We start from the raw sequence: 27,798 nt of genomic DNA on the forward strand, positions 1-27,798 counted from the left end.
ATCGACTCCTGAAAAATGACACTAACAAACTTCTCTTGACGAAATTAACCTCCCCTCAACAACCATGCACGTTCACCTTCTTAGCCACCCGAAAAGGTGTTTCGACTTTGTAAACATGTTACCTTTCTAAGTACTCAGGCTCTTGGAAGAGTTGAGAGACAAAACCCTCCACTAGGGACAATAATGACTTGTTGAGGAGTCCATTGACTCCGAAGGAACCACACTTTGTAGACTTATGCTAATGAAGTCAACCTCCCCTCAACAACCTTATGCAACATGCTAGATTTGCCTTCTCAGGAAGCTCTCACTTTGTGAACTCACCCACTCACCCACCGCCTCTTTAGACCACCTATTTAGGCAGTTGAGCACTAAATAAAATTGGGAGACACAATCTCCCACTAAAGACAATACCTACGAGTTGAGATGTTTGTTGGAACCACACTAATTCTCAACAAACGATAATTCACAAACTTCTGAACCTATACACAACACTAATCACATTGCTCAACTCATAGTTGCATAATTCTATTATTTAATTTCATTAACTCAAAAAAAAAAAATTGACATAACCCACCAAAATTACAATATCCAATCAAAGGTTAAAATGTGAAATGAAGAGTAAATTCAACCTCCTAGACACACAAAACCAACAAGCAGAATACAAGAAGGAAGTCTGTTTGAAAACACTTAAGACCAAACACTAAATTATTTAATTGGTAAAGCAAAAAAGGGAAAAGTGTTTGCAAAGCAGTTAATCATGATCGAAGCAGCTTGATTCCGAATGAAATGGTGCAAATCATCAGCCCAAACAATGCCAAAAACCCATATTTCCTGCACATTATAATATTATCATTTTTATTTTTCTATCGAATGACAATAATAACTAATAAAATTAGTTCACATTACTCAAATTGATTAATGCAGATTCCATTGATATCAACTAAAGAATTCTAACATAAATATGTTACTTCAGTTTATGTAATTGATAGCTCGACCGACATAATTTAAATATAAAATAAAATTATATAATTAATTAATTTTTAGTACAATATATGAATTAGAAAAAGAAATACTTCATATTACTTTAAGAGATTCAATCTACCAACTTAAGTCGATTTGATTAAATTATATTAAACTTTGTTACTTTAGTTAAACTAACTTTTAATGTCATATATAATTTTATGAATCTAATATTTGATTTAATTGTATTTCTAATTATAACCATTAACATAAAATAATATTTCTTATTTGAATTATATAGTATAATTAAAATATATCAATTTATTAATTTAAATATTATAATAGAAAATTTTCAAATAATAATTAAAACATTTTTTAACACATTCATCATTTAATATAATTTTATTCTATATAACTAGTGCAACATAATATTTTTAAAATAATAATTAATTAACATATTTAACACTAATATTAATTAAAATTTTAAAATTTTATTCAAATCTATTATATTATATATATACATATTCTATAGCCAGGTTTTGAATAAAACTGGAAACTTTCAATTTGGGGTAAGTTATGAACATGACATATGTCACCAATGAAATTAAAATATTAATTTTTATGACAAGAAATCAATTAAATCAATATATTAATTTATTACCTAATATATATTTTCGGAAACTTCAATGTAATTTAATATTTTTCACAAAAATTATTGGTGTAATTAATGTGGCATGGTGAATTAAAAATATCAGTTGTTCACAAGTAAAAACTTTACCATAAAATTTGTGAGAATTAACCAATAAATGCAGTCAACAGGAAAATTAATGAAACAAATTTTAGGGTTTGTATTAATGCTATATTTAGCACTCAAATGGCTAGAATTTTATTCAAATAATAATTTTATTTTAATATTAATTATATAATTATAACAATTTTATTTTATTTTAAAATTTTAATTAATAATTCTAAATTAAATATTATAATTACTTTTAAATGTAAAATAATATAATAAAAATAAAATGTATTCTTTAATTTTATAAACTCATATCTTATACTTCTATTACATCCAAATAAACCCTTACGACGTTAATTGGTATCTAAGTTAACTCTAAATTAGGAGTGAAGTGAAAAGATTTTTAAAATTCTGGATTGAATTATAAAATTTTGAAAAATAAAATAATAATATCATTATTATATTCACTTCTAAATTTATGGCAACAAAAAAAATCTAATTATTGGAAAAAGTAATTAAGTGCTTAGTTGGATATGGGTCAAAGATGGGTTCTAATTAAAATGTAAGCACTTATATGAAATATAAGAAATTATATAAATAAAATATAAAGTTGAACAACATCATCTCAGTTTTCACAAGGGTCTAATTAGTTCAGTTAAGTCGGTTTTCTGGGTTTTTTCATTTTTCTTTTAATGAATCAATTACAAACAAATACCAAGAAAAGAGAGAGAAAATGAAATACCCGATAGTGAGACGGTTCTGAGGATCGCCGGTGGAATAGCCGGTGAAGTAAAAATAACGGGTGACGGTGTAGAAAAGACCCAGTGCAGCGGAGACGCAAGGATGCCCCATCCCTCCCAACACTATCAAAATGAAGAACACGGGCATCATCTCCAGCGAGTTCTGGTGCCCTCTCTGCATTTACATTTATTCGCATTCAATTCAACATATTGACAAACAAATCAAGATCAATGGCGAAGGCGAAGGCGAAATAAGCAAACCTGAACACAGTTGAAGATTTTGGCATTTTTGTTTTCGGATTCGAGAGCGTAGAGGTTAGGAAAATTGACCTTATACTTCTTGCGAGCTTTCACAACTTGGTACCCCATCCACATGTTGAGGCAGCAGTAAACAACCACCACTATCACTACATAACCGTATTCCTTTCCCATTATCATCTCCATCTTTTCTCTGTTTTTTTCTTTTCTTCTCTTTTTTGAGTTCTTATAACGTTTTTTCACTCCAGTCGCCCACTGGGTTTGAATTTAATTTCCACTTTCTTTTCTCTTCTATGGGACTCTTGACTTGCACGCCAAGTTTATCCATATACAAAACTACAAAAATGTCAAAACCGGCCACTTGAATTTTTTTTATTCTTTGTTTCACTGTGATATAAATAAATAATTCAAAACCAACTATCGAGAAGTGGGAAACTTGAGAGGAAATGAAAACCACGGACTTTGTCAATTGATTCCTTGCTTAACTGGATCCTCCCACCCCAATTTCACATTTTTATTTCGTTACATCTATAATATAAGAAGGGAAAAGTTAATATTAAAATTATTTGCATAAAAAATTATTTAATAGCATGAAGTCTTAGTTAAAATTTTTAAATATGAGGTCAAACTGTATTACCTCATCTCCCCAAAAGTGATATACACTTTGAATGAGTTTAATCCTCAAAATCATTTATTTTAATTGTTTAATTTAAATATTTCATATAAAAATTATAAAATGCAAAAACATTATTATATTAACATTTATTGTTTTATAAAATTGATTTAATGTAATTTTTAAATCAAGTTGATGTTAAATTAATTTGTAGCGCACATTATATAAGTATAGCTTAAAGTATTAGTGAAGCTTAATCATCATAATTCATAAAATATTAAAAATCAGCTGAATATAATTCATAAAATAAAAATATATATATATACAGTAGTTCTTTCTTTCTTTCTTTCTTTTAAATTAAAAATAAAAACTCGATTTCGACCATCTTAATCATCATCATTACTATCAAGGTTGATGCATAAATAAATCAACTTGGATAAGAATGAAAAAAAAAATATAAAATGACCATAATTTTTTTTTTTTGTGGGGGCGGTTAAAAACACTCCATTTTTATCGAATTTTCTGGTTCCAGGCTTCCCGTCAAAAGAACCATGCTGTCCGTTTTGAGTTTTCAATACACTGATATGACAGAAACAAAAGGGAGTAAGACTTAGGAAACAACGAGTCTTACACAACACAAGCAAATGCTTTTACATACTACATTTAAAGCAAAACGCCAAGGACCTTAGTTTCCTTTATTCACATACTGTCACTGTTCAAGAAGTTAAGCCAGTACACTGCTTAAGGTATGACAGAAATGAACCAAAAAAACAAGTGAATCTCAAATGTTTATTAATACTGAATCCTATCACTCACTTCTTTAGTAGCATAGCGCTGCATTGTGCCATTATCTTTGATGCCCTGGTAATAGAATCAGTCATGTAGAAATTCTCAACAGCAGCCTTGAACGGTGTCAAGCTTATCTTCTGACTACAGTCTGGACTCAATGAAGGTCCAAAAGCAGCTGGCTCTATCTCATCTGTGTTGAGTAGGTTTGGTGCAACAGTCCTCATCCTGGATCGTATGGCTCCTAATGTATCATAAGGTAAACGAATTCCTGCAACCTCAGAGAGTGCTCGAATAATCTTCCAATCATCCCTAGCATCACCCACTGTAGGGACTGCAGGTAATGTTTGCTGAGAGCAACCTTCAGTATTTTCATATGTACCCTCCTTCTCACTGAATGCTGCTGAAGGAAGAATTACATTGGCACAATAGACACTTTGGTCCCCATGGTGCCCCTGATACACCACAAAAGCATCCGATGGAACTTTGTTCAAGTTCACATCATCAGCACCCATTAGATACAAGAATTTCGCGGACTCGATGCTGTTGCTGGATTCTGGTACAAGTCCAAGGTCGAGGGCTGCAGCCTGGGCTGCATTGAGAAGTAAAACATTGAATCCATTCCAGTCAGGTCTGATAACATTTCCATTCTTCGCAATGGCTTCAACAGCAGCAAAAATTGCATCTTTGTCGTCCCTCTCAAACAGGCCAGCACCAACAATGATGGCTGGGTTTTTGGCATTTGAGATGGCAGAGCAAAAAGAATGATGCCCCTCAGCAATTTCTATAAGTGTTTGTGGGCCAGTACCAAGATGCTGGCAATCATAGTTGAATTCGGTTGGCGGACCAATATAGGCAACTTTAGCATTTGATGCTCGAACTGTTTTACAAATTCTGGCATTTACCATAGCAGCTTCAACCCTTGGCTGAAATTTAACATGAAATTATAAGATTATTAAGCTGAAAATTAACAAGAAATTATATGATCAGCATACCTTATACTTACTATATTCTAAAATCCAATCTATCCGCACTATTCACACACATTTTATTGTTCGGGCAACAGTATCCTTTTTTCTTTACTTGATTAGTCATCTAGGACTCCGTTTATGGCTTAGAATGTCGGGTTATATTGGTATCAAATTTTAAATTCTCTTACACCTTTGGAGCTACTCAGATTTCTCTCAACATTCCTTTTGGCTTCTATTTGGTAAACGATTCGTGTCATTCATTGTGTTTTCTTTTTCCCCAGAATCACTATAAGTTTGATTTTAATCATTTTAGTTTATGCCAATAAAGAACTTACTGGACCTTTTACTATTTTAGCATTTTATTGATTTAACAATACTTTATGAGGCTTTAATAAAATTTAAGAGACATCCAAAGAATTTGAACTGTAGGACTAGGATGGCAAATATAGCATTAATATAGCATAGACGACTAAAGACACCATATACTTAAAAACATATAAATCTAAAACCCTTTTACTTTCATAGCAGAAAGAAATACTATTTAAAACTCAATATTATATAAATAGAAGTATAGAACTAAATTTTTCTATAAACCTACACAAGCCACACAGAAGACATGATTCAAACCTACAGAAATAATTCAGAGAATGAACCGACAGCATGCATCCAAAAATATTAATTTAATTTAGAAGGAAAATGTAACCCATACAGATAAATAATTGCTAACCATGCGCAGTGAAATTGGATAAAAGACATTGTGAGTGACATTCAGAATGAGCACAGGCAAGAAGCATGCAATATAAGAATTGGGGTTGCTAGAGCATTACCTGGGTACCAACCAAAAGGAATACGTCAGCCTTCTCAAGCCCAGCAATACTGCTGTTCATGAGATATCTATATCTTAGATCAGCATTAGGGCTTGTGCCAGTTCCTTCGCACCACACATTGTTTGATCCCATGTTGTTTAACAAATCTTTCAGTGCCATCATGGATTCAGCATCGGAAAGCTTACCGGCAATCCCAACAATTTCCTCTGGTTTAACCTGAAGGGCAACCTCAGCAACAACAGCCAATGCATCACGCCAGCTCACAGCCTTAAAGCGTCCATTAGCATCACGAATCATGGGGTCATTTAGCCTCTGTCTCTTCAACCCATCATAACAGAAACGAGTCTTATCCGATATCCATTCTTCATTTATATCCTAAAAAGGTCAATGAAACAGGCAAAAGTTACTTATCTTGTCAAACAGATCAACGCTCTGGCTATTAGCAGAACAATTAAGTTTACTGTTTCTCTAATGGACAAAAATCTGATTTAGGCAGACAAACAGAACATTGAGAAACCTTTTTCTTCATAAAAAAAAAGAACACTTCTTTTTTTTCTTTTTATTGATAATTATAAACATTTCAATGATTAATGCATGTTCCTCAGATAAAAAGGACCGCACCAGTTGGAAAAATAATCAGCTTTGAAAGTGCAAATTCCCTTCTTAAAATTTTAATCATTGAAATTCAGAAGTTCATGACAAGAAACCTTAGTTACTTCGAACCTTGCACAAACTGGAAGAGAACATTTGACCATATTATCTAAATGAAACAAACCCTACTAGAAAAGTCCACAATTCACAATTTCCACATTCTTTAGGGGTAGTGGTAAATTGTGAGATAAATTTGCAACAAGTGCAAGAACATAACCAAGCCCTTCTCAGATATTAACAAGACCATAATAACTCTATCCCATGCAGCCCATGCCACACATTTACCGTCACAACTGGAAAATAAGATGTGTCTAGCTAAAACTAAAGTGGAAAATGTACAAAACAATATCATTAATGTGTTGTTACATATGCCACAGTAATCACAATGAAAATTTAAAGCTGGTATAAGTCAATCTTAAATTATCACATCTCCTCAAGAACTAAATATAAAGGCTGCTTTTCTCATAAACAGAAATAATACAGGTCGTAGAGTTAATGAAGTGATAAGACCAGAACACTTAAAAGTACTAGCACAAAAGCAGTCGACACTCAACAGATAGTTCAGTGCTTCATGGGCATCAGACAAAAGATTCCTAGAAATGAGTGTACCATAAGCATCGTATGACAATTTACACTTACCTCATTTAAACGTGGAAGGATACGCATAACCTCCGGACCTCTGCTATCAATTCGAATGTTGGATCCAACTGCATCAGTCACATCAATGGTCTCTGTTCCTTTCAACTCCCAGTTTCGGGCCTTAAATGCAAAGGGTTTAGAGGTAAGAGCTCCAACAGGGCAGATATCAATTACATTTCCAGAAAGCTCACTTGTCATAAGCTTTTCAACGTAAGTCCCAATTTCTTCTCCACTACCACGACCTAACATGCCAAGATCCTGAACTCCAGCAACTTCTGTTGCAAACCTGACACACCTGATGAGACCACAAAAAGTTAGTTGCCTCAAGCTCTGACCTATGGAACATAGAACAGAAAGAAAATTGCTTATAGATATTTCTCAAACAAACAAATCCTCAAAAGATCACAACGATTTGGCCCAAAAATGGCTTAAAGAAGAAGATGCAACTTTTAGCTTATCACTCAAAAAGGAAAATACACTAGAGAGGCTTTGAAAGACCTATTTATGAATCACAAAGCTTTAGAACTCGGACTGATTTGTGTAATAGAAGAAGTGCATCAGTCTAACATAATGAAGTAAAGCAAAATTCACAAAGCAAATTGTATAGGCTAACTTAATCACAATCTGATATAAACAATTCTAAGTGTAGGGCAACACATGATTAAAAAGGTAGTGAACACATAAACAAGCAATACCAGTCATTCTTAAGTGGGATTTATTGGAATATAAATTCTCGGTACCTATATGTAGCCATAAATATCTAAAGCTAAAAATTCTCCAATGCATTTGTTTATTTAAAAGAAACTCATTAGTGGAAGCAGTTATCCTTGGGATTCAAATCTTAAAATCTTTGAAAATATAAATAAATAAAGAACTTAGGAATATTGTTAGGTTAATTTCGGACCTAGTACACTGAATGCACCGAGTCATGACAGTCTTCACCAAAGGACCAAGATTCTTGTCAACAACAGATCTCTTCATTTCAGTAAAACGGCCACGATCAGATCCAAATGCCATAGACTGATCCTGGAGATCACATTCTCCACCCTGATCACAAATTGGACAATCCAGTGGATGGTTCATCAGCAAAAACTCCATCACTCCTTCTCGTGCCTTCTTTGCCAATGGCGTATCTGTCTTAATCTTCATTCCTATATTAGAGTCCCAGAGAATTAGAGAACATAATAATAATAATAAGAAGAAGAAGAAGATAAATAAAGAATGTACTGGGAAATACCAGAACCAAACCAAAATATAAAACAAACGGACATATTTAGATAAAGAGCAGCCTAATTCCGTAAAGGTTAAATTGTTTAAATGAAAAGCACTTTCGACTTGTAAGAGCAGTTTCACACAAGAGCTTAGCATTTCCAAAGCCATATTGCTAAAAAAGTAAAATAAAAAAGAAATTTATGCGAATATAAATACTATAAAAGAGAGAAAGAATTGGATCATAGTGTAATGAATCATAGCGTTGTATATTTCTTAACATTAAACAGAACAAATAGCAGCATAAAAATAGCAAGGAAAAGTTGAAGCAAACTAAACAGTATTCAATTAATTTGATACCCAAATCAAAATCACTAAATCCACCTAATTAAGTCACGAATCTGTATATAGGAAATCAAAATCGCTCCTCCCTGAAGGTTAATCCAAACAAATGAATAAATTTATCTATCCAAAATAAAAGAAAAAAGAAAGGGCAATGAAACGGAAAGGCTCACCAGGAAGGGCAGGCATGGCGCAAGAGGCGACGGGCTTGGGGGATTTTTCAACCTCGACAAGGCACATACGGCAGTTCCCCGCGATCGAAAGTCGGCTATGATAACAAAACCTAGGAATGTCAACTCCAGCGATCTCGCAGGCCTGAAGAACAGTCATGCCCTTAGGGATTTTCACCGGGAACCCATCAACGAACACCTCGAGAGCATCATCTGGGTTGGTGAAGTGGACCCGGGCACCGCCCACAGGTTTCTTAGGCGGAGGCGGAGTGGGCTCCGGCTGCGTTGCTGGTGCGGCCGCTGATGCATCGGGGGATTGGAGGCCGGGTTTGGTGACGATGGGTCGGAAACGAGAGTACTGAGAAGAGAGAACCCTGGAGGTCTTAAGGGTTCTTGAAGCTAACAACCCTAATCCCATTTTTCCAGTACGGTGAGATCTCTTAGCTTCCTTTGTTGGAGCTCAGAAAGAGTGGCGACAGATTTTGAGTTTGCACTGAAATGAAATGAAAGCGTGTGATTCCCACAATTCGGGTTTCAGGTTGACCCGTTTTTCTCCACATGGTCTGCCTCTGAGTTTCCATACGCCATCGTTTTAAATTAAGGTTGTAAAGTAATGCTTTTCTTTCCGAAAATTAGGGTATACTATAAAAATAATCACTTTTGTTTGTTTTAGATTACATTTTAGTTACTTATGTTTAAAATATTACATTTTGGTTATTTATGTTATTGTTTTGTTACGAAGTGGTCACTCTACCGTTAAGTCCCATTACCTCCCTAATAGAGGTCTTACGTGGCAATCCAAATGGTTTTAAATGCCAACTTGGATGTCTTACGTGACCGTCCAAATAAAATTTGTTTAATTAAAAACCTATTTTCATTCTAGCAATTGGACATCCAAGTTGGTATTTAAAATCCATTTGGACTACCATGTAAGACTGCCGTTAGGGAGGTAACGGAGTTTAACAGTAGAGTGACCACTTCGTAACAAAACAATAACGTAAGTGACTAAAATGTAATATTTCAAATATAAGCTAAGAAAATATAATCTGAGACAAACAAAAGTGACTATTTTTGCAGTTTACCTCGAAAATTATGTCTATTAAGAGACACACGCCTGTGTCTTAGCCCATGTATTTACTACTGAGCATACTGACTTGTAAAAATTAAGGTGCATGGGACACACGGCCATTCAACACGCCCATGGGGCAGACCGTGTGTCTACCCATGTGGACCATTTAAAGGCTATTTTCCAAGCCAATTGTCACCCTCAATCATTCATACATTCAAACATATTTCATAGCATGCAACATGACATATTTAGACACTCAAATATTCAACACCATGGCACTCTCACATATTCAAAATGTCATCCTATTGCACATTCATTTTGTTACACCATTTAGAAGCATTCCACACTAATTTCATGCATTATTAAACTTGTTACCATAACTTCAAATTATGCATTCATGACTATAGTCATTTTAAGCCATTAAGTCATCCCTTATCTTTTAGCATCTAATCCATACTTTATCATACATTCACCAAGCAATAACATATCACATCATCAAGGCACTAACACATGCATACATGGGTAATTAGATTACAACCCAATGATCAAATATAAGCCATACCACATGGCCATTACAAAATAAATCATCAACATCATAAGCATTCACAATTTGGCCAAATAGCATGACACATGTCACAAAATAACCAAGTCCCCTATACATGCCATACTCAAAATAACAATTTCACTATACCCGATAATCTTTTGATAGTGTGATTGAATACTCCGACAACTTTCGGTCCCCGAGCTAGCTTGGCGGAACTATAAAGGATGGAAAGGAAAGGGGTAAGCATTAAAGCTTAGTAAGTCCACATGCAAATAATATGCAATGGTAGTAAGAAATCAACATGCAAAGACATAGTAACATATACATAAAGATTATTCATCACTTAAACCTTTTGGCTTACTTATCAAATGTACACATATACTTTCTCATCACAAATCATTCTTTACCAAGGCATTATTCATAGGTTTAGCGTACCTATCTGTACTTATCTTAGTATATCATATAACCATACCTCTTTAACATGCCCTCCTCTGGACTTTCATCACATCCATTGTATTACCTGTTGAACACTAAGAATACTATTGGATACGAGAAAAACTAGCACATAAGTGCCACATATACATACGTAGCCAAAGCTACCTCATAACATGTAACGCTCGTAATGGAGCTACTCACGAGCTTGCTCATAAAAGCTATCGGTCAAGGTGTAACTACACGGGCTACTCACACAAGCTGTCAAGTATCAGACCAACTCAAGGATTACCTAGCTACCGGTAGAACACATAAGACCATTACCCGGAACCCAATTACATGTAACGCATCCATAATGAACTCGGACCAACTCAACGAGCTCGGATGCTCGTATCCATAATGAACTCGTACCAACTCAACGAGCTCGAATGCCTCATACATATCACGAACCCAGACCAACTCAACGAGTTCGGATTTCTAAATTCCTAGTGACATGTCACTTGTATCCTAGACTATTCCTAAGGTTTAAACAGGATTTTCCTCACTTGCACAAGGCATACTTTGTCGTACTTGCTCGTGATGTTGTATGTAACGGTCAATTATCATTTATGCTTTCATAATAACCAATAAGTATATAACTTATACTTACAAGAAAACATTTATCACATAATATCAAAACATTAAAAACATGTTACAACACCACATTATTTGCATATGCACTTACCTTGGTACAAAATGATGGTAATCAGCCTAATCGTCGTATACTTTATTCTTTCCTCGATCAAGACCCGGTTCACTTTTTTTTGATCTATAATGCCAAATTTAACTTGTTTATTAATCATATTATTCAAATCAATCCATAATTCATGCTTTGGTAAAATTACCTTTTTACCCCTAACTTTTCACTTATTTACGATTTAGTCCCTAGGCTCGTAAAATAAAATGCATGCATTTTCTTTGTTACCCAAGCCTAGCCGAACCTATACCATGCTCATATCAGCCCACATTTTCCTTTATTTCACATTATTACTACCCACTTTTACACTTTTATAAACAAGTCCCCTTTTTAGGTGTTTTTACTAAAAATCACCTAGTAAAAGATGTTTATCATGCATCAAACATTCATATTCCCCCATTAATCATCAAAATACATGCATGTTACACATGGTTCAAATTTCATACATGAACCTTAGCTCAAAATATAGCTAGAAATGGGTAGATCATGCTTCAAAGACTTCAAAAATACAAAGAACATTAAAAACGGGGCTAGAGAGCATTTACAATCAAGCTTGGAAATGTTGAACAAAACCCTAGCTATGACTATTGAGAAATTCGTCTAGCACTTGGAGAAGATGGACACAGTTTTGCTTTGATTTTCCCTTTTTATTCTTTTAATTACCAAATGACCAAAATGCCCTTAGGGTCTTTCTTTCAAATTTTTCCTATACATGTCCATTTTTGTCCAAAATTATAGAAATTGGTCAAATTGCTAATTAGGACCCTCTAATTCATAATATAAATCAATTTCATGCTTAAAGCTTCTAGAATGCAAGTTTTGCATTTTATTCAATTTGGTCCCTAAAATTCAATTAGACATTTTATGCATAGAATTTCTTCATGAAACTTTCACATGAGCATGCATTCATATTATAGACCTTATAAAAATCATAAAATAATTATTTTTATCTCAGATTTATGGTCTTGAAACCACTATTTTAACTAGGCCCTAATTCGGGATGTCACAACTCTTCCTCCCTTTAAGGATTTTCGTCCCCGAAAATCTTACCAGTAAAAAGGTTTGGGTATTGTTTCCTCATAGCCTCCTCGGGCTTCCATGTAGTCTCTTCAACCCCATGTCTTTGACATAAAACTTTCACAAGAGCAACACTTTTGTTTCTCAATTGCTTGACTTCCCGAGCCAAGATCTTAACTGGTTCCTCACCATAAGTCATATCCGGTCTGATTTCAACATCTGTCGGTACAATCACATGAGAAGGATCAGATCTATATCGGCACAACATGGATACATGAAACACATCGTGAATCTTTTCTAACTGAGATGGTAGGGCCAATCGATAAGTAACAAGCCCTATCTTTTAGATAATCTCATACGGTCCTATAAGATGAGGCCTCAACTTGCCTTTTTTTCGAATATCAAAACCTTTTTTCCATGGAAGCACTTTCAAGAATACTTTATAACCAACTTGATACTCAATTTCCTTTCTTTTCAAGTTCGCGTACACCTTTTGTCTATTCGATGCCGTTTTTAAACAATCACGAATTACCTTCACCTTTTCTTTGGTTTCTTTAACCAAATCAACTCTATGTATATTATTCTCCTTAAGTTCAGTCCAATACAAAGGTGTACGGCATTTACACCCATAAAATGCCTCATAGGGTGCCATCTTCAAGCTCGACTGATAACTATCGTTGTAAGCAAATTCAACCAAAGGTAAGTATTTTTCCCAATTACCTTGGAATTCAAGAACACAACATCTGAGCATATCTTCAAGTGTCTGAATTACTCTCTCGGATTGTCCATCAGTCTGTGAATGAAAAGTGGTGCTAAAATTCAACTTTGTACCTAAATCTTCTTGTAACTTCTTCCAAAATCGCGAAGTAAACCTCAGATCTCTATCTGAAATAATCGATAAAGGTATTCCATGAAGTCTCACAATCTCAGAAATATATAATTTGAATAACTTATCAAGTGCATAATCAACACGTACTGGTATAAAATGAGCTGATTTAGTCAATCTGTCAACCACAACCCATACGACATCTTTCTTTCTTGGTGTCAACGACAAGCCTGTTACAAAGTCCATAGTAATTCGGTCCCATTTCCATTCGGGAACTAAAATAGGCTGGAGTAAACCTGAAGGTACCTGGTGTTCGGCCTTTACTTGCTGACAAATCAAGCACCTCGACACAAACTCGGATATATCTCTTTTCATGCCATTCCACCAATACATTTTCTTTAAATCATTATACATTTTTGTGCTACCCGGGTGAACTGACTCCGTTATGAGCCTCATGCAAAATAATCTGAATTAACTCAGCATTCTTCGGGACACAAATCCTTCCACGGAACCTCAGACAACCATCAGAATCTCTCTAAAAATCTGATTTAGTGCTCGACTCACACTGAGCTTTCTTAGCTTGTAACTCTTTATCAGCTTCTTGAGCATCACAAATCTGTTGAAGAAAAGTCGGTCTAGCTCTTAACTCTGCTAGAATTGCACCATCATGAGATAGGGTTGGCCATGTGTTCATAGCTCTCAAAGCAAATAAATACTTTCTGCTCAAGGCAAATAGACACCTTTATCATATAGAATGCAACTTTTGTATTTTACACGATTTGGACCTTTTTCTCAAATTGAGCTATTAAACGATAAAATTAGCTCACAAAATTTTCACACATGCATATTCACACACTGAAAACACCAAAAATAATATTAAAATAATTTTATGACCTCAGATTCGTGGTCCTGAAACCAATGTTTCGATTTAGCTAAAATCGGGCTGTTACACTATTAGCTCCTCTCTTTCTCCTAGTTGGCCTAGAAAATTGTTTTTCTATGAAATAAACCTTTACAATTCAACAAGGTTTCCACCTTCTCTCCTTATAAATAGGTTGTACCGGTAGAGCTATTTACACACCTTTGAGAGATTGTTACTCTGTTGAAAAATAGAGAGAATTTATTCTCAACTATTAAATATATATTTTTTGGAATAACAATTATAATAGTTTCTATTAATGAAAAGAGGATTTTCGTTTTTACCCTAAAAAGAAGAGAACTTTCTCTAATTTTGTGTTTTGATTCAGTTAATTCGAGCCCACACATGAAGTAGTTCATGGTATGATAATAGCAGAGAAGATTGCTTGATTGAAAGTCGAAAAACGTCAAGGATTTGCTTATCCATAAACACAGGTATGACTTCGGTTCAAAGTTTATTACTATAAATGTCACAAATCGGTTCAATTTTTAAAATTTTAATACTTTCGCAGCGCAAGAAAATAGTTTTCCAACTGGATTATTTTCCAACAATACTCTCATTGGCATTACATGGTTGATGAAAAGTAAACGTGGTCTCGGGTCATACATCTTTGAGATTAATGACTTGATTACTATTTGATAGTAATTTACTTTTCATATAGGAACATGTAATAGTTACCTTGAGATAAAATAGGATCATATTGGGAGAATGAGTATTATTCCAAAGAGATTAAGGATATTCTATAAGGGTGACATACTTATGAGAAGGTCATTGGATAAACACTGATCGAGTTGCTTTCGTAATGATATGTTATCGGGGAGAGCTTAGTCATGATACTATAATTGAATGAATTCATGATTAAATAAGTTTATAATTAATAGACGAAAAGCTAGAACTTAATAATAAATCATTTGAGCCTCAATTGCATATATTCAATTAATCCCTTCGTTAGCTCGTTGAAACCAAAGATTTGAATCAAATGAATAGAAATGAAAAGAAATGGTGAAATGGAGAAATAGGAAACATTTGAAAATGGTTAAGGTTTCTCCAAAATGAAAACGGAGAAATGAAATCATTTGGAAATGAATGTGGTTTTCTCCAAAATGAAAATGATAAATGAAAATGACTTGGAAAATGAATTTATGTTTTTTGAATTAGAGGAAGTTAGAAAATGAAAATAAATTATTTGGTCATTGTGACCGGTTGAATGCAGAAATATTAAATATATTTTCTCATAGATTTTTTTACGGTATAGTCGTCATGATTTTAATGGAATTAGAACTGGATTGAGAAAATTATTTAATTGGAAATATATTGAAGTTTATTTTTTGGAAAATAAAAAAATATTGGGTTAGAATAAAATTCTACAATTCAACAAGAGATCTACCTTCTCTCCTTATAAATAGATGACACCGGTAGGGATATACACACAAATTTGAGATATCATTATTCTGCCCGAAAATGTAGAGACTTTTATTTTCCATGAATTAAATATATTTTAACGGTTCTGTCAGTTTCTATTTAAGAAGATAATTTTTATTTTAATCAAAAAAAAAAAGAAAACTATTTCTAGTTCTGTATTTTGATTCAATTTGATTGAGCCCACACTTGAAAAAATTTATGGTACGAGAATAGTGAAGAAGATCTGTAACACCCGTAACCCACATCCATCGCAGAAATAGGGTTTCGGAGCATTACCGAAGCTTATCAATCAAACAGACATAATTTACAAATATTTCCTATCATATTATATTCATATTAAAAATTAATTAAAATCATACATATTGTCCCTTATTCGAGCCCTTGAGGCCCAAAATATGCGTTAGAAACCAATCAAGACTAATTCAGAAACTCAGAGAATTTTTCAAAAAATATTAAAATTTTCAAAGCTGCAAGGTTCACACGGCCAAAAAGACATGCCTATGTCCTAGATCGTGTGGGCATTCGAAATAGGGACACACGACCGTGTCCTAGCTCGTGTCTATACTCATGTAACTCCTTGAATTGGGTCACATGGCCAAGCCACATGCCCATGTGCCAGACCGTGTGCCCTTTCGAAATGGCCTCGCACGCTCGTGTGCTAGCTGTGTGTCTCACACGGCCTAGTCATACGCTCGTATGTCTGGCTGTGTGGACTCAAAATGTACCTTAAACAACAAGTTTACCATTCCTTGCAAGCTTGGACAATAAGCAATTCAAAAATCAATCGTTCAACCAATTCAAAACACAATCAAACACATCCAAAACATGTCAAAACAATCATCCTAGGTGCCTAACCAATGTACCCTCATTGGTATCATAATTATATCATCAAAACATATCAATAAAACATCATTCAAATCCAATTTGTAAACATGCCAAATCTAATCTATTTTGCCTAATTCATGCCATTTAAACATGAACTTAAACATGCCATAATATGACCTTAAACATAAACACATGTTTATATGTCTATACCAACCAATATTAACTTATAATCTTATTTACAATCAATCCACAAAATAATTAATATTTAGACACCTTAGGTACATGCCGATACAAAAAGAAAAACATCACCACGTTTGAGTTCGAGATCGTTGTTGGATGCTGAATCGACGATCAAAATTAAGTACCTACCCTGCGCATGGAAAACAAATTCGTACGCTGAGTAAAAACTCAGTGGTATTTCTATAATCTGAATATTTAAAGACAACAATATAATATGTATTTGTTAATTATAAGCACAATTGAATATTTAAAACCACATTTATTCATACAATAGCATTAGTCATACATTACTCAATTCATGAATACATTATTATATACCATATTCAATTTTCATCACTTGCTATATATAATAGTTTTTCACAATTTGGTACACATATAATTTAAACAACAATATTGTTCATTCCATATCCAATTCATGAATACACAATTCATGTGTCTCATTTTCATTTTGTAAACAATAACATTTAATATCAATCGTAGTACCATTTTAATTAATTACCCCTATTAACATGACTCAGACTCAGACGGATACACAGATCCAACCAAAACACACCAGTTTGGCACCCAGTGCCTTATCGGATAATTCAGAGTAATAAATTGACACCTAGTGTCTCATCAGCTAAACCGAAGTAAATTGGCACCCAGTGCCTCATCAAATTAATTTGAAGTAGTAAATCGATACCCAGTGTCTCATCGACTCAAAGTCGAAGAATCCCTGAACTCTTCCAATCCTATAGTATGCCATCTATATCCGACTGAGCCCGATATAGTTAATAGGGTTTAATTTCACAATCCAAAAACAACCAATATCTAATATCAATTTTTCATATAATCACATATACATATAAATTGAATTCAATATCAAATTGCCAAATACTCACCTCAATCACTTACTATAAACATTTAATCAAAATACAACAATTATTAATTAGATTCAGATTATAAAAGTACAAACCGAAAATTCTAAGCTATTCCACGTCGATCTTACCTTTTTCTTTTTTAGTCGAGGGTTCCGGTACAACGTTAGCTACAGAATTAAAACAATTAAAATTCATCAACACAACACAATTCAATCTCATATTTAATATTTCAATTTTTACTCAATGTTTGCCTAAATTTCAATTTAGTCTCTAGACCAAGACTAACTTTATTTCTTCACAATTAATCTTATATTTTCATACAAATTCTACTTTAAACTAAATTTAACTCCCTATTTTCACTTAAATCCCTAAATTTTAAATTTTTACAATTTAGTCCCTATTACTCAAAATTTACAATTTACTCTAAAATCCAATCCTTTTTCATTTCTAACTTAAAAATCTATCAATTTAATCCCTAATACTAAAATTATTCAACATAGACAACACTAAAAATGTAACGACCTGATAGTTAGGTAATCTGAAAATTGCAATTTCGGGTCATCGTTTACATGAAACGGATTCGTAAATATTTATTAAAAATATTTACGAAGTTAGTTGTGTGGTCAATTAGGTTTTGGTTAGGTGAATTAGTTTAAATTAAGACTAGATTGAATATAGAGTAAAAGTTGAATTAAAGAATAGAAAAAAGTCAAAGGACTAAACTAGTAATTAAACCAAAACATGACAAGTGTATGGTGGTGGTGGTGACATGTGGATTAATTAAATACATATATTAGTAATTATTATTTACTTATAATATAAGTAAATATATTATATTATTACATATTATATTATATTATATTATTATTATAAATATAAAATATATAAGTCAAATTAATACAATTGTATGATAATAAAATGTACAAGCGTAATAAATGCATACATACATTTGTAGTATACATGTACATTTACTTAGTATTTAAGAATAAATATTATATTATATTATATTATATTATATTATATTATATTATATTATATTATATTATATTATATTATATTTGTTTAATAATAAAAGAAAAAGAATAAAAGAAAAAGAAAAAGAGACTAAAGAAACAGAATAGCAAGAAACCAAACAGGGGAAGGAAAGAAAAAGAAGGAGGAATTAGGGTTTAAGGTTTCAAGCTTAATTTGGTAAGTCAATTTAGTACATTTTCTTATGATTTTGATGTTTTTGGAATTCTAGAACAAAATACTATTTGATTTATATGGAAATTTTGAAAGTTAGTTGATTTTTGAATGTAGTTCAAGTTGAATTAATTGAAGAATTAGGGTTTAAATTGATAGAATTTCAAGTTAGAATTGAGAAAAGGATTGAATTGTAAAATAAATCATAAGTTTTATGTAGTAAGGACTAAATTGAAAGAATTTCAAAATTAGGAAATTGTGGTGAAAATTAGAGAATTAAGTTTAGTTTGGGTGGAAATTGAATGAAAAATAAAGAATAAATTGTAAAGAAATTAAATTAGTTTTGGTTCGGGATTTAATTAGAATTTATACAAAAGTTGAAAATAAATTAAAATATTCAAAGTAAAATTGTATGTGTATTGATAATTTTTAATTGTTTTAATTTCCGTAGCTAATGTTGAGCCGGAGACTTTGGCTAAAAAGGGGAAAAGAAAGTCAATGACGAGTGACTCAGAAAAATACGGTTTGTATTTCTATAATCCGAATCTAATAATTATTTGTTGTATTTATTATTTAATATGCATGGTAAGTGAAATTAAGGTGAGTATTGGTATTGTTGATATTGAATTCAGTATAAATGAATTTGTGATTAATGTGAATGTGAATATTGAATATTGATTGTATGGAAAAATGAATATTGACTTGAGTTGAATTATGAGTATATGTGATTATTCGAATTGAATTGTGTATTGATTGGAAATTGAGAAGTGATTTGGAAACCCTATTAACTGTATCGGGCTGAGTCGGATATAGTTGGCATGCCATAGGATTGGAAGTGTTCAGGGATACTTCGACCACGAGTCGATAAGACACTAGGTGTCAAACTATTACTTCGGATAAATTCGATGAGGTACTGGGTAACAACTTACTTCGGCATGGCCGATGAGACACTAGGTGTCAATCTAATACTTCAAATTGTCCAATGAGGCATTGGGTGCCGTACTGGTGTGTTTTGGTTGGATCCGTGTATCCGTCAAAGTCCGAGTCTTGTTAATAGGGGTAAACAAATGATTTGGCCAATTGGTTGACAGTGAATGATATTGAAAATAGATTGGAACGGACAATGAAATGAAATATGCAATTGAAATGCATGGAATTGCATGAATCAAGGATTCATGAAATGGATATTGGTTTGAAATTTAATAGTATAACCTATTGAGAAAAGCTATTGAATAGCAATTATGAAATTGGAATAGTAAAAAAAAAAAGTGAGAATTGAAAGTGTTTTGAATAATTGATTATTAATTTGATTATTTGTTTGAATGATTTTTATTATGTGTGTTTATACATATAAATATTATAAATTCTTATTTAATAAGTATTTGGATTATAGAAATACCAATGAGTTTTATACTCAGCGTACGGTTTTTTTCTGTACGCAGTTAGGTGAAAGTCAAATTACCAAATCAGTATCCAAGGCCAATCCCGAACTCATTGTGGTGAAGTACTTTTCTTTTGGTATATGTCATGTACCTAGGTTGTTGTATTTGTCATTTTGGAAAATGATTGTAAATAATATTAAAGAATGATATTAATTCCTTATATACATAAAAATAAATTATGTGTTATGTTGAAGTTATAAATGGCTTATTTTGGTTAAAGTATGCATGAAGTTAATATATGCAAATTTAGGTTGATATTTGGCTTTAAATTTAGTTTGGCTTGAATGAATATAAATGAATTGAATTGGTTAGTATTTGTATAGTATCTATGTTGGTATATTGATTAAGTCAATAGATGGATTATTTTGTCATGTTTTAGATATATTTGAATGTGTTTTGGATTGGTTAAAAGATTGGTAAATGAGTTGCTTGTTGTTCAAGATTTGCAGGGTTGGTAAACTAGATGTATAAGGCTCATAAAGGGACAATATGATTGAAGTATGATATTTATGTGTGAATAATTATATAATATTCATATTTGATCTAAAATGTCTGGTAATACTCCGTAACCCTGTTTTAGCGACGGATAAGGGTTAAGGTGTGTTACATTTAGTGGTATCAGAGCTATTCAGGTTTAGCCAATTCTCGGACTAAATCGAGCTCGGAATTGAGTCTAGAGGTACATGCCATAATTGAGTTAAATTTGAGTCTGGATTTAGATGCTGATATATTTATTTGTTTCTGGTTTATAGTGAAAATGTTGGATGAATACATAGATGATACTGATCAAGAAATGTATACTAGAGATGATGAATCATATGATATAGATTAAACCGAGTCAGTAACACCTAATGTAAATCTGGTAAGAAATCAACCACCTAATGTTGAAAAAGGTAATACTAGAGAGATAGATGATTCTCAACTACTGAGGGTTATAGCTGATGCCCTTCAAAGAGTAGCAGAAACTGGACCTGCTACAACATCTGCCCCAACTACTCGATGAGCCTCAATTAAATAATTAAGTAAGTATGGTGCTACTGAATTTCTGGGCTTAAAAAGGGGTTGATCCATCTACAGCTGAAAATTGGATTGAAGCTACAAAAAGAATTTTACAGCAACTTGAATGTACTCCCCGAGAAAGTTTATTATGTGATGTTTATTTACTTCAAGGGGAAAGCCTATGTTTGGTGGGAATCGATAACTTGACATATACCGGCAGAACAGGTAAACTGAGATTTCCTTTAAAGAGAATTTTAGAGGAAATATATGAGTGATTTTAGATTGTTATAAAAAGAAGTTTATTGTTCAAAGTGAAAATGAGAATAAGATTAAAGTAAATAGTATTTGAACCAGTAGGTTGACTTGTATTATTTCAGCAATTCAGGCTAATAAACTTCTTCATTAGGGTTGTGCAGCTTTTTTGGCATATGTTATTAATTCAGATTTTGTTGAAAGTCAATACAGTAAGATCTGAACTGTTTGTGAATTTCCTGATGTTTTTCCTGAAGAATTACCGGGATTACTACCAGATCGGGAGGTTGAATTTTGAATTGAAGTGTATCCTGGTATAGCTTCAATATCAGTACCCACATACTGTATGTCACCTACCAAATTAAAAGAATTAAAAGTGCAATAACAAGACTTATTGGATCAAGGATTTATTCATCCGAGTACTTCACCTTGGGGAGCTCTAGTGTTGTTTGTTAAAAAGAAAGATGGTTTGATGCGATTGTGTATTGATTATCGGCGATTGAATAAGGTGACAATGAAGAATAAATATCTGTTACCTCGTATTAATGATCTATTTGATCAGTTAAAAGGAGCTTCTGTGTTTTCAAAGATTGATTTGAGATCGGGTTACTACCAATTAAAGGTGAAAGAAAGTGATGTACCGAAGACGACATTTCGTACAAGGTATGGCCATTATGAATTCCTAATTATGCCTTTCGGATTGACAGATACCTCGGTTGCTTTTATGGATCTTATGAATCAGATTTTTCAACCATATCTAGACCAGTTTGTGGTGTTTTTCATTGATGGTATTTTGGTCTATTCAAAGTTTGAATCTAAAAATGAACAGCATCTCAGAATTGTTTTACAAATATTACAGGAGAAATAGTTAAATGGGAAGCTTAGTAAATGTGAATTCTGGTTATTAGATGTTGTATTTTTAGGATATGTGGTATCGGCAGATGGAATCAGAGCTTGTAACACCCCAAACCCGGCCTAGACGTTATGACCAGATCTGATGCGCCACATCGAAGCGTTCAAAACATTCCGTATTACTTAGTTGGAAAACTTAGTTGGTGTTGTAGAAGACACTTTTAAAAGTAGGTTAAAGTGAATGGAAGTCATGCATCGTAGGAAACCAGAAGAAGAGGAGGTGAGTCCGCTTGACCGCTTAAGTACCAAGCTCCCTTCGGATCCAATCCTAGACATGCACACCGCCATTGCCACACTCTAACATCTCGTATAATTTTGAGAAAACCGTTTGGTTATGTCCATCTTAAGAAAATGATTAAGTTTGAAAACGTTTGCTTAAAATAATTATTTTCTTGGAAAAACATTTACTTTGCGGAAACTTTGTGCGTCATCGTGATCCTTTATAAAAACGAGTAGTTTTTTTTTTTTATAAAACGAACCCTAGTGCTAGCCAGTTTAATAATCCCCAAAATAAAAGTAATTAAAAAGAGCGGCCTTATTACAACTTTAATCATAATAAAAATAATCCAAATTAAATGCTAAACTTATTTAAAATCGGCAATCAATCTTCATGGCCACTCTAAATCCCGCCCAGCTCCAAGTCCACCAATTCTAGGGCTCACCTGCAAGGATGGAAGAGGAAGGGGGTGAGTTTGGGAAAACTCAGTATATCTGAAACCCATCCAAAGCCCAAATCACTCGAGCCCATTGGGCCTAAGCCCTATTCAGATAACAAGACACAGTGGACCGAAGCCCTTTTCGTAATACAAGAGCAAGGCCTTAGCCCTTTTTACATAACAAGGTGGCCCATAGGCCCGGTTCAAGAACATGAGTAACAACAAGAATAATGAATGCAAGCCCATCCGGGAGACTACTCAACCCACCAACCGCTACATCGCTCTGCACCAACCCTACACTCCATGTGGGAATATCTCAACCCACCCAAATTTACACTCCACAGCTTGCAGACAGAACGCTCAAATTTCGATCGATTGAGGCAAAGCCTCCAAGACGTGGATGAACCACTTTCAAGATTTCCTCCAAGAATACTCCAATCCCATGCAATGATATTAATAAAAGCATATCATGTAAAATACAACATTAATCAATCATGTAGTTCAGCCATTTTAAAACCCTAGGGGTATATCGGTAATTTTGCTCTTTAAGGGTAATTTCGGTAATTTTGCTCTTTAGGGGTAATTTCGGTAATTTTGCTCTTTAGGGGTAATTTCGTGATCTACGCTACTACACAAGCTAATTCAGTAATTTTTATCGCTTTTATGCAATTTGATTCCACCATCTACCTAATGTGCTAATTTGCCCTCTCTTACCCATATTGGTCCAGTAAGCCCATTGGGCCCAGCTTTTGGCCCATCGAGCCCTTTTTTCAAATACGCTAAAATGTCACGTGAACGTGCTTACCACCTTGCGGTGCCAGATCTAACAATTACTCTATGACTTGAGAGCATTCGCATACTCACATGACCATGAAATGCCGAATTTCGGCATTTCGGTTTTGCTTAATTGAACTAAGAAAGGGTGTTCTAGTACACACCGATTTGCGATTTAACGCTTCGAGATCCCTTTCGATGTCCTACAATTTATTAGCACAGTTCTTATTTACAAACCATAATCACTAAACCCCTAAAACTTACTTATCCATGATCGAACCATATCCCTAAAAAGCCTTTGAAACCTTACCTTTTTACCAAAATCGATAGCTATCTCCGAATCTGATTACTCCAATGAACCACGACTTTAATTCAATGCTTAAGAAGACTCTAGTCATTGACGAAAAACATCGGTTAAAAACTCTTAGAGCCACATGCCCAAGTCGATGCCTCCCTAGATTTTAGGGATTTCGGTTTTCCTAACATCGTAAATTAAGAATGATCTAAGATGATAAGTACTTACCCTTACTCCTACTTGATTTCCACGCAATCTGTGCAGATTTATCCTTAGAACAATGGTAAAACCCGAATCCGGGGTTGAAGAAGTTTCGCTATAAGCCCCAAATCTATGGTTTTTCGGCTTTTGTGGTTTCGGCACAAGTGTTGATGAACAAAGAGTTTGATGAACGGTTTTGAAGAGGAAAAAAAGAAAAGAAAAAATACGTAAAGAAGAATAGAGAGAATGGTGGTTTTGGATAGAGAGGAAAAGAGAAAATAACCCTAAGGTGTTTAAGGTAAGAAAACGGCACCATTCTATCTTCACCGATTTCGCTTTTGCGCTTTTTTTTTTCTAAGTAGGGATTAACGAGAGAAATAACAAACGAGTAGAGGAAAATAGTGGGCTAGTTTTCGAAAAAGAAAGGGAGAAAGATGAGAGGAAAGATGGTAGATTCGGCTAGGGAAGAAGAAAGAAGAGAAAACTAAAACAAAAGAGAGAAAATGGCACAGCTAAGACCCTAATGCCGAATTCCCCTTCTTAATTCCCCTAATTCGGCCAACTCTTAGCCTCTATCCCAATCTCTTAAATCTCTCCCCTTATCCCTCCTTAATCCAAGCGTTTGGACTGATCCAAACTCTCCTTTAGCAGAATCCACCTGGACTCCAACACTACTCCTCCTGCACTTAAAAATAAATGCATCTATTTGTCAACACAGGGAATCGATCCCAGGTCTTCCCCCATGCTCCACACGCCACATTTTTAGGAGCTTAGTGGTGTCACCCTTGCCACTTTACTAAGGCTCTTTTTGTGATACACTTTACCCACAACTTTATATAAGGCCACCTAGCCAGAACCCCTAACTCCTAAATCCAAAATTTCAAAAATTTAACCGGGTTTTGGCCAACACATGGGCCTTCTATAAGCCCATTTACCTTCTCAAAATATTAATTTCACATCCAAATATAAAATTTTAAAATCTCTATCAAAATACTGAAAACCACGAATAAATCCGAAAATCAGGACGTTACAACTCTACCCTCCTTAAAGAAATTTCGACCTCGAAATTTTACCTTATTAGAACAGTTGAGGGTACTGTTGACGCATAGCCTCCTCAGTCTCCCAAGTAGCTTCTTCTTTGCCATGGTTCCTCCAAAGTACTTTCACTAGTGGAACTAATTTCCTTCTCAACACCTTGACGTCACGATCAAGTATTTGCACAGGTTCCTCTTGAAGGTTAAATCGATCGTATTTCGATTTCAGAATCGGTATGACATGAGTTGGGTCGATCGATACACCAAAGATGGATACATGAAAACGTCGTGGATACGATGCGCTTCGTGGTAACTCTAGTGATAAGCCCTCGGTCCAACCCGCTAACAATTCGGTAAGGCCCAATAAATCGTGGGCTCAACTTACCCTTCTTACCAAATCTCAAAATTTTCTTCCAAGGGGAAACCTTCAAGAAAACCATATCCCCAACAGCGAACTCAATCTTCTTGTGCTTTAGATCCGCATACGACTTCTGTCTATCCGATGCCTCCTTTAACCGACCCCTTATCAACCTAACCTTGTTTTCAGTGTCTGCCACCAATTCCGGTCCAAGCACTCGTCGTTCACCCAACTCTGTCCAACACGTTGGCGTACGACATCTTCGCCCATAAAGCGCTTCATATGGTGCCATCTGAATACTTGCTTGATAGCTGTTATTGTAAGCAAACTCTGCCAATGGCAAGTAGTCCTCCCAACTTCCACGAAAATCAATGATACAACCTCTCAACATATCTTCTAGAACCTGAATAACTCTTTCAGACTGTCCATCTGTCTGTGGGTGAAAAGCAGTGCTAAAATCCAATCGTGTACCCAACGCTTCTTGCAACTTCTGCCAAAACCGAGATGTAAACCTAGGGTCTCGATCAGAAATTATTGACACTGGCACCCATGCAGTCGCACTACCTCCGCCACATATAACTTGGCTAACTTCTGCAGTGAGTAGTCGGTACGAACAGGTATGAAATGAGCAAATTTTGTTAACCTATCCACAACCACCCATACCGAATCTTTCTTGGTGGGTGACAAAGGTAACCCACTCACAAAATCCATTGTTACTTTTTCCCACTTCCATAGTGGAATTTTCACAGGTTGCAGTAATCCCGAAGGCAATTGGTGCTCACCTTAACCTCACCGCACGTCGACATTTCCCAACAATTTCGGTCACCTCCGCTTTGAGTCCTGCCACAAGACACCTCTCGCAAGTCTCGATATAACTTATTCCTCCAGATGCATGGCACGAGTCCACCATGAGCCTCTTTTAGAATTAATCGCCTCAATTCAGGTCCTTTGAATACAAACCCTTCCACGGAAGCACGTAACTCCTTCAAGTGTTCAACCCAAAATCCTCGTTCTCACCATTCTTAACTTGTCGGACCAAGAGCTAATGAATCATCCTTCAACTGTTTTTCCTTAATCTGCTCAGTTCAAGTAGGCCTTATTTGCAGTTCTGCCAACAAGCTTCCATCATCGTACAGACTTAATCGTGCGAACAAGGCTCTCAAATCAGTAACAACCCTTCGACTCAACGCATCCGCCACCACATTAGCCTTTCCCGGGTGGTACTCTATCGAACAGTCGTAGTCTTTAAGCAACTCTACCCACCTTCGCTGCCTAAGATTCAGCTCCTTTTGAGTCAGCAAGTACCTAAGACTCTTGTGATCCGTATAGATGATGCATTTCTCTCCATACAGGTAATGCCTCCATATCTTAAGTGCAAAGATTACCGCAGCCAATTCCAAGTCATGCGTAGGGTAGTTCACCTCATGTGACTTAAGCTGTCGTGAAGCATAAGCGACCACTTTTCCCTCTTGCATCAACACGCAGCCCAAACCTACATGTGACGCATCAATGTACACCGTGAAATCCTTACCAGACTCTGGCTGAATCAACACTGGCGCTTCCGTCAAAACCTTCTTCAACTGATCAAAAGCTTTTTGCTGTTTCTCGGTCCAGACAAATGGTACTCCTTTCCTTATGAGTTTTGTCAACGGTGCCGCCAACACCGAAAATCCTTCCACAAATCTCCGATAATAACCTGCTAGCCCCGTAAAACTTGAATCTCATTCGACTTGGTGGCTTCCATTCCAGAATTGCTTCAATCTTTCGAGGATCCACCTTGATCCCCTCGACAGACACCACATGTCCCAAAAAGGTAACTTCCTTCAGCCAAAACTCGCACTTACTAAACTTCGCATAAAGTTGCTTCTCCCTTAACACTTGCAGCACTACACGAAGAT

At 34.6% G+C, this 27,798-nt stretch overlaps 2 protein-coding genes across 2 annotated transcripts; both read right to left on the reverse strand.

Moving 5' to 3' along the window:
• Positions 1–515: 515 nt before the first annotated feature.
• Positions 516–3,018, reverse strand: LOC108463191 (uncharacterized). Its single transcript, XM_017763133.2, has 3 exons — positions 2,698–3,018; positions 2,439–2,611; positions 516–831 (listed from the first exon to the last, which is right to left on the reverse strand). Exons 1-3 carry the CDS (start codon positions 2,878–2,880, stop codon positions 756–758), a joined length of 432 nt encoding a protein of 143 aa, XP_017618622.1. The 5' UTR covers positions 2,881–3,018; the 3' UTR covers positions 516–755.
• A 916-nt stretch (positions 3,019–3,934) lies between these two features.
• LOC108463933 (NADH dehydrogenase [ubiquinone] iron-sulfur protein 1, mitochondrial-like) lies at positions 3,935–9,490 on the reverse strand. Its single transcript, XM_017763945.2, has 5 exons — positions 8,906–9,490; positions 8,086–8,332; positions 7,182–7,476; positions 5,892–6,266; positions 3,935–5,019 (listed from the first exon to the last, which is right to left on the reverse strand). Exons 1-5 carry the CDS (start codon positions 9,318–9,320, stop codon positions 4,120–4,122), a joined length of 2,232 nt encoding a protein of 743 aa, XP_017619434.1. The 5' UTR covers positions 9,321–9,490; the 3' UTR covers positions 3,935–4,119.
• Between the last annotated feature and the right edge of the window lie 18,308 nt (positions 9,491–27,798).

The sequence above is a fragment of the Gossypium arboreum genome, chromosome 7 (assembly GCF_025698485.1).
Source record: "Gossypium arboreum isolate Shixiya-1 chromosome 7, ASM2569848v2, whole genome shotgun sequence".
Lineage (NCBI taxonomy): Eukaryota > Viridiplantae > Streptophyta > Magnoliopsida > Malvales > Malvaceae > Gossypium > Gossypium arboreum.

What these genes read in the sequence shown, in the direction of transcription:
- LOC108463933 (XM_017763945.2), bottom strand. Translation starts at nt 9,320, where the DNA reads ATGGGATTAGGGTTGTTAGCTTCAAGAACCCTTAAGACCTCCAGGGTT. An exon ending in CGGTGCATTCAGTGTACTAG is followed by an intron (nt 7,477 to 8,085) that starts GTCCGAAATTAA and finishes TGGTCTCATCAG; the next exon opens with GTGTGTCAGGTTTGCAACAG. An exon ending in TCCTTTTGGTTGGTACCCAG is followed by an intron (nt 5,020 to 5,891) that starts GTAATGCTCTAG and finishes GTTAAATTTCAG; the next exon opens with CCAAGGGTTGAAGCTGCTAT.
- LOC108463191 (XM_017763133.2), bottom strand. Translation starts at nt 2,880, where the DNA reads ATGGAGATGATAATGGGAAAGGAATACGGTTATGTAGTGATAGTGGTG. An exon ending in AAATCTTCAACTGTGTTCAG is followed by an intron (nt 2,612 to 2,697) that starts GTTTGCTTATTT and finishes ATGTAAATGCAG; the next exon opens with AGAGGGCACCAGAACTCGCT. An exon ending in CAGAACCGTCTCACTATCGG is followed by an intron (nt 832 to 2,438) that starts GTATTTCATTTT and finishes TATAATGTGCAG; the next exon opens with GAAATATGGGTTTTTGGCAT.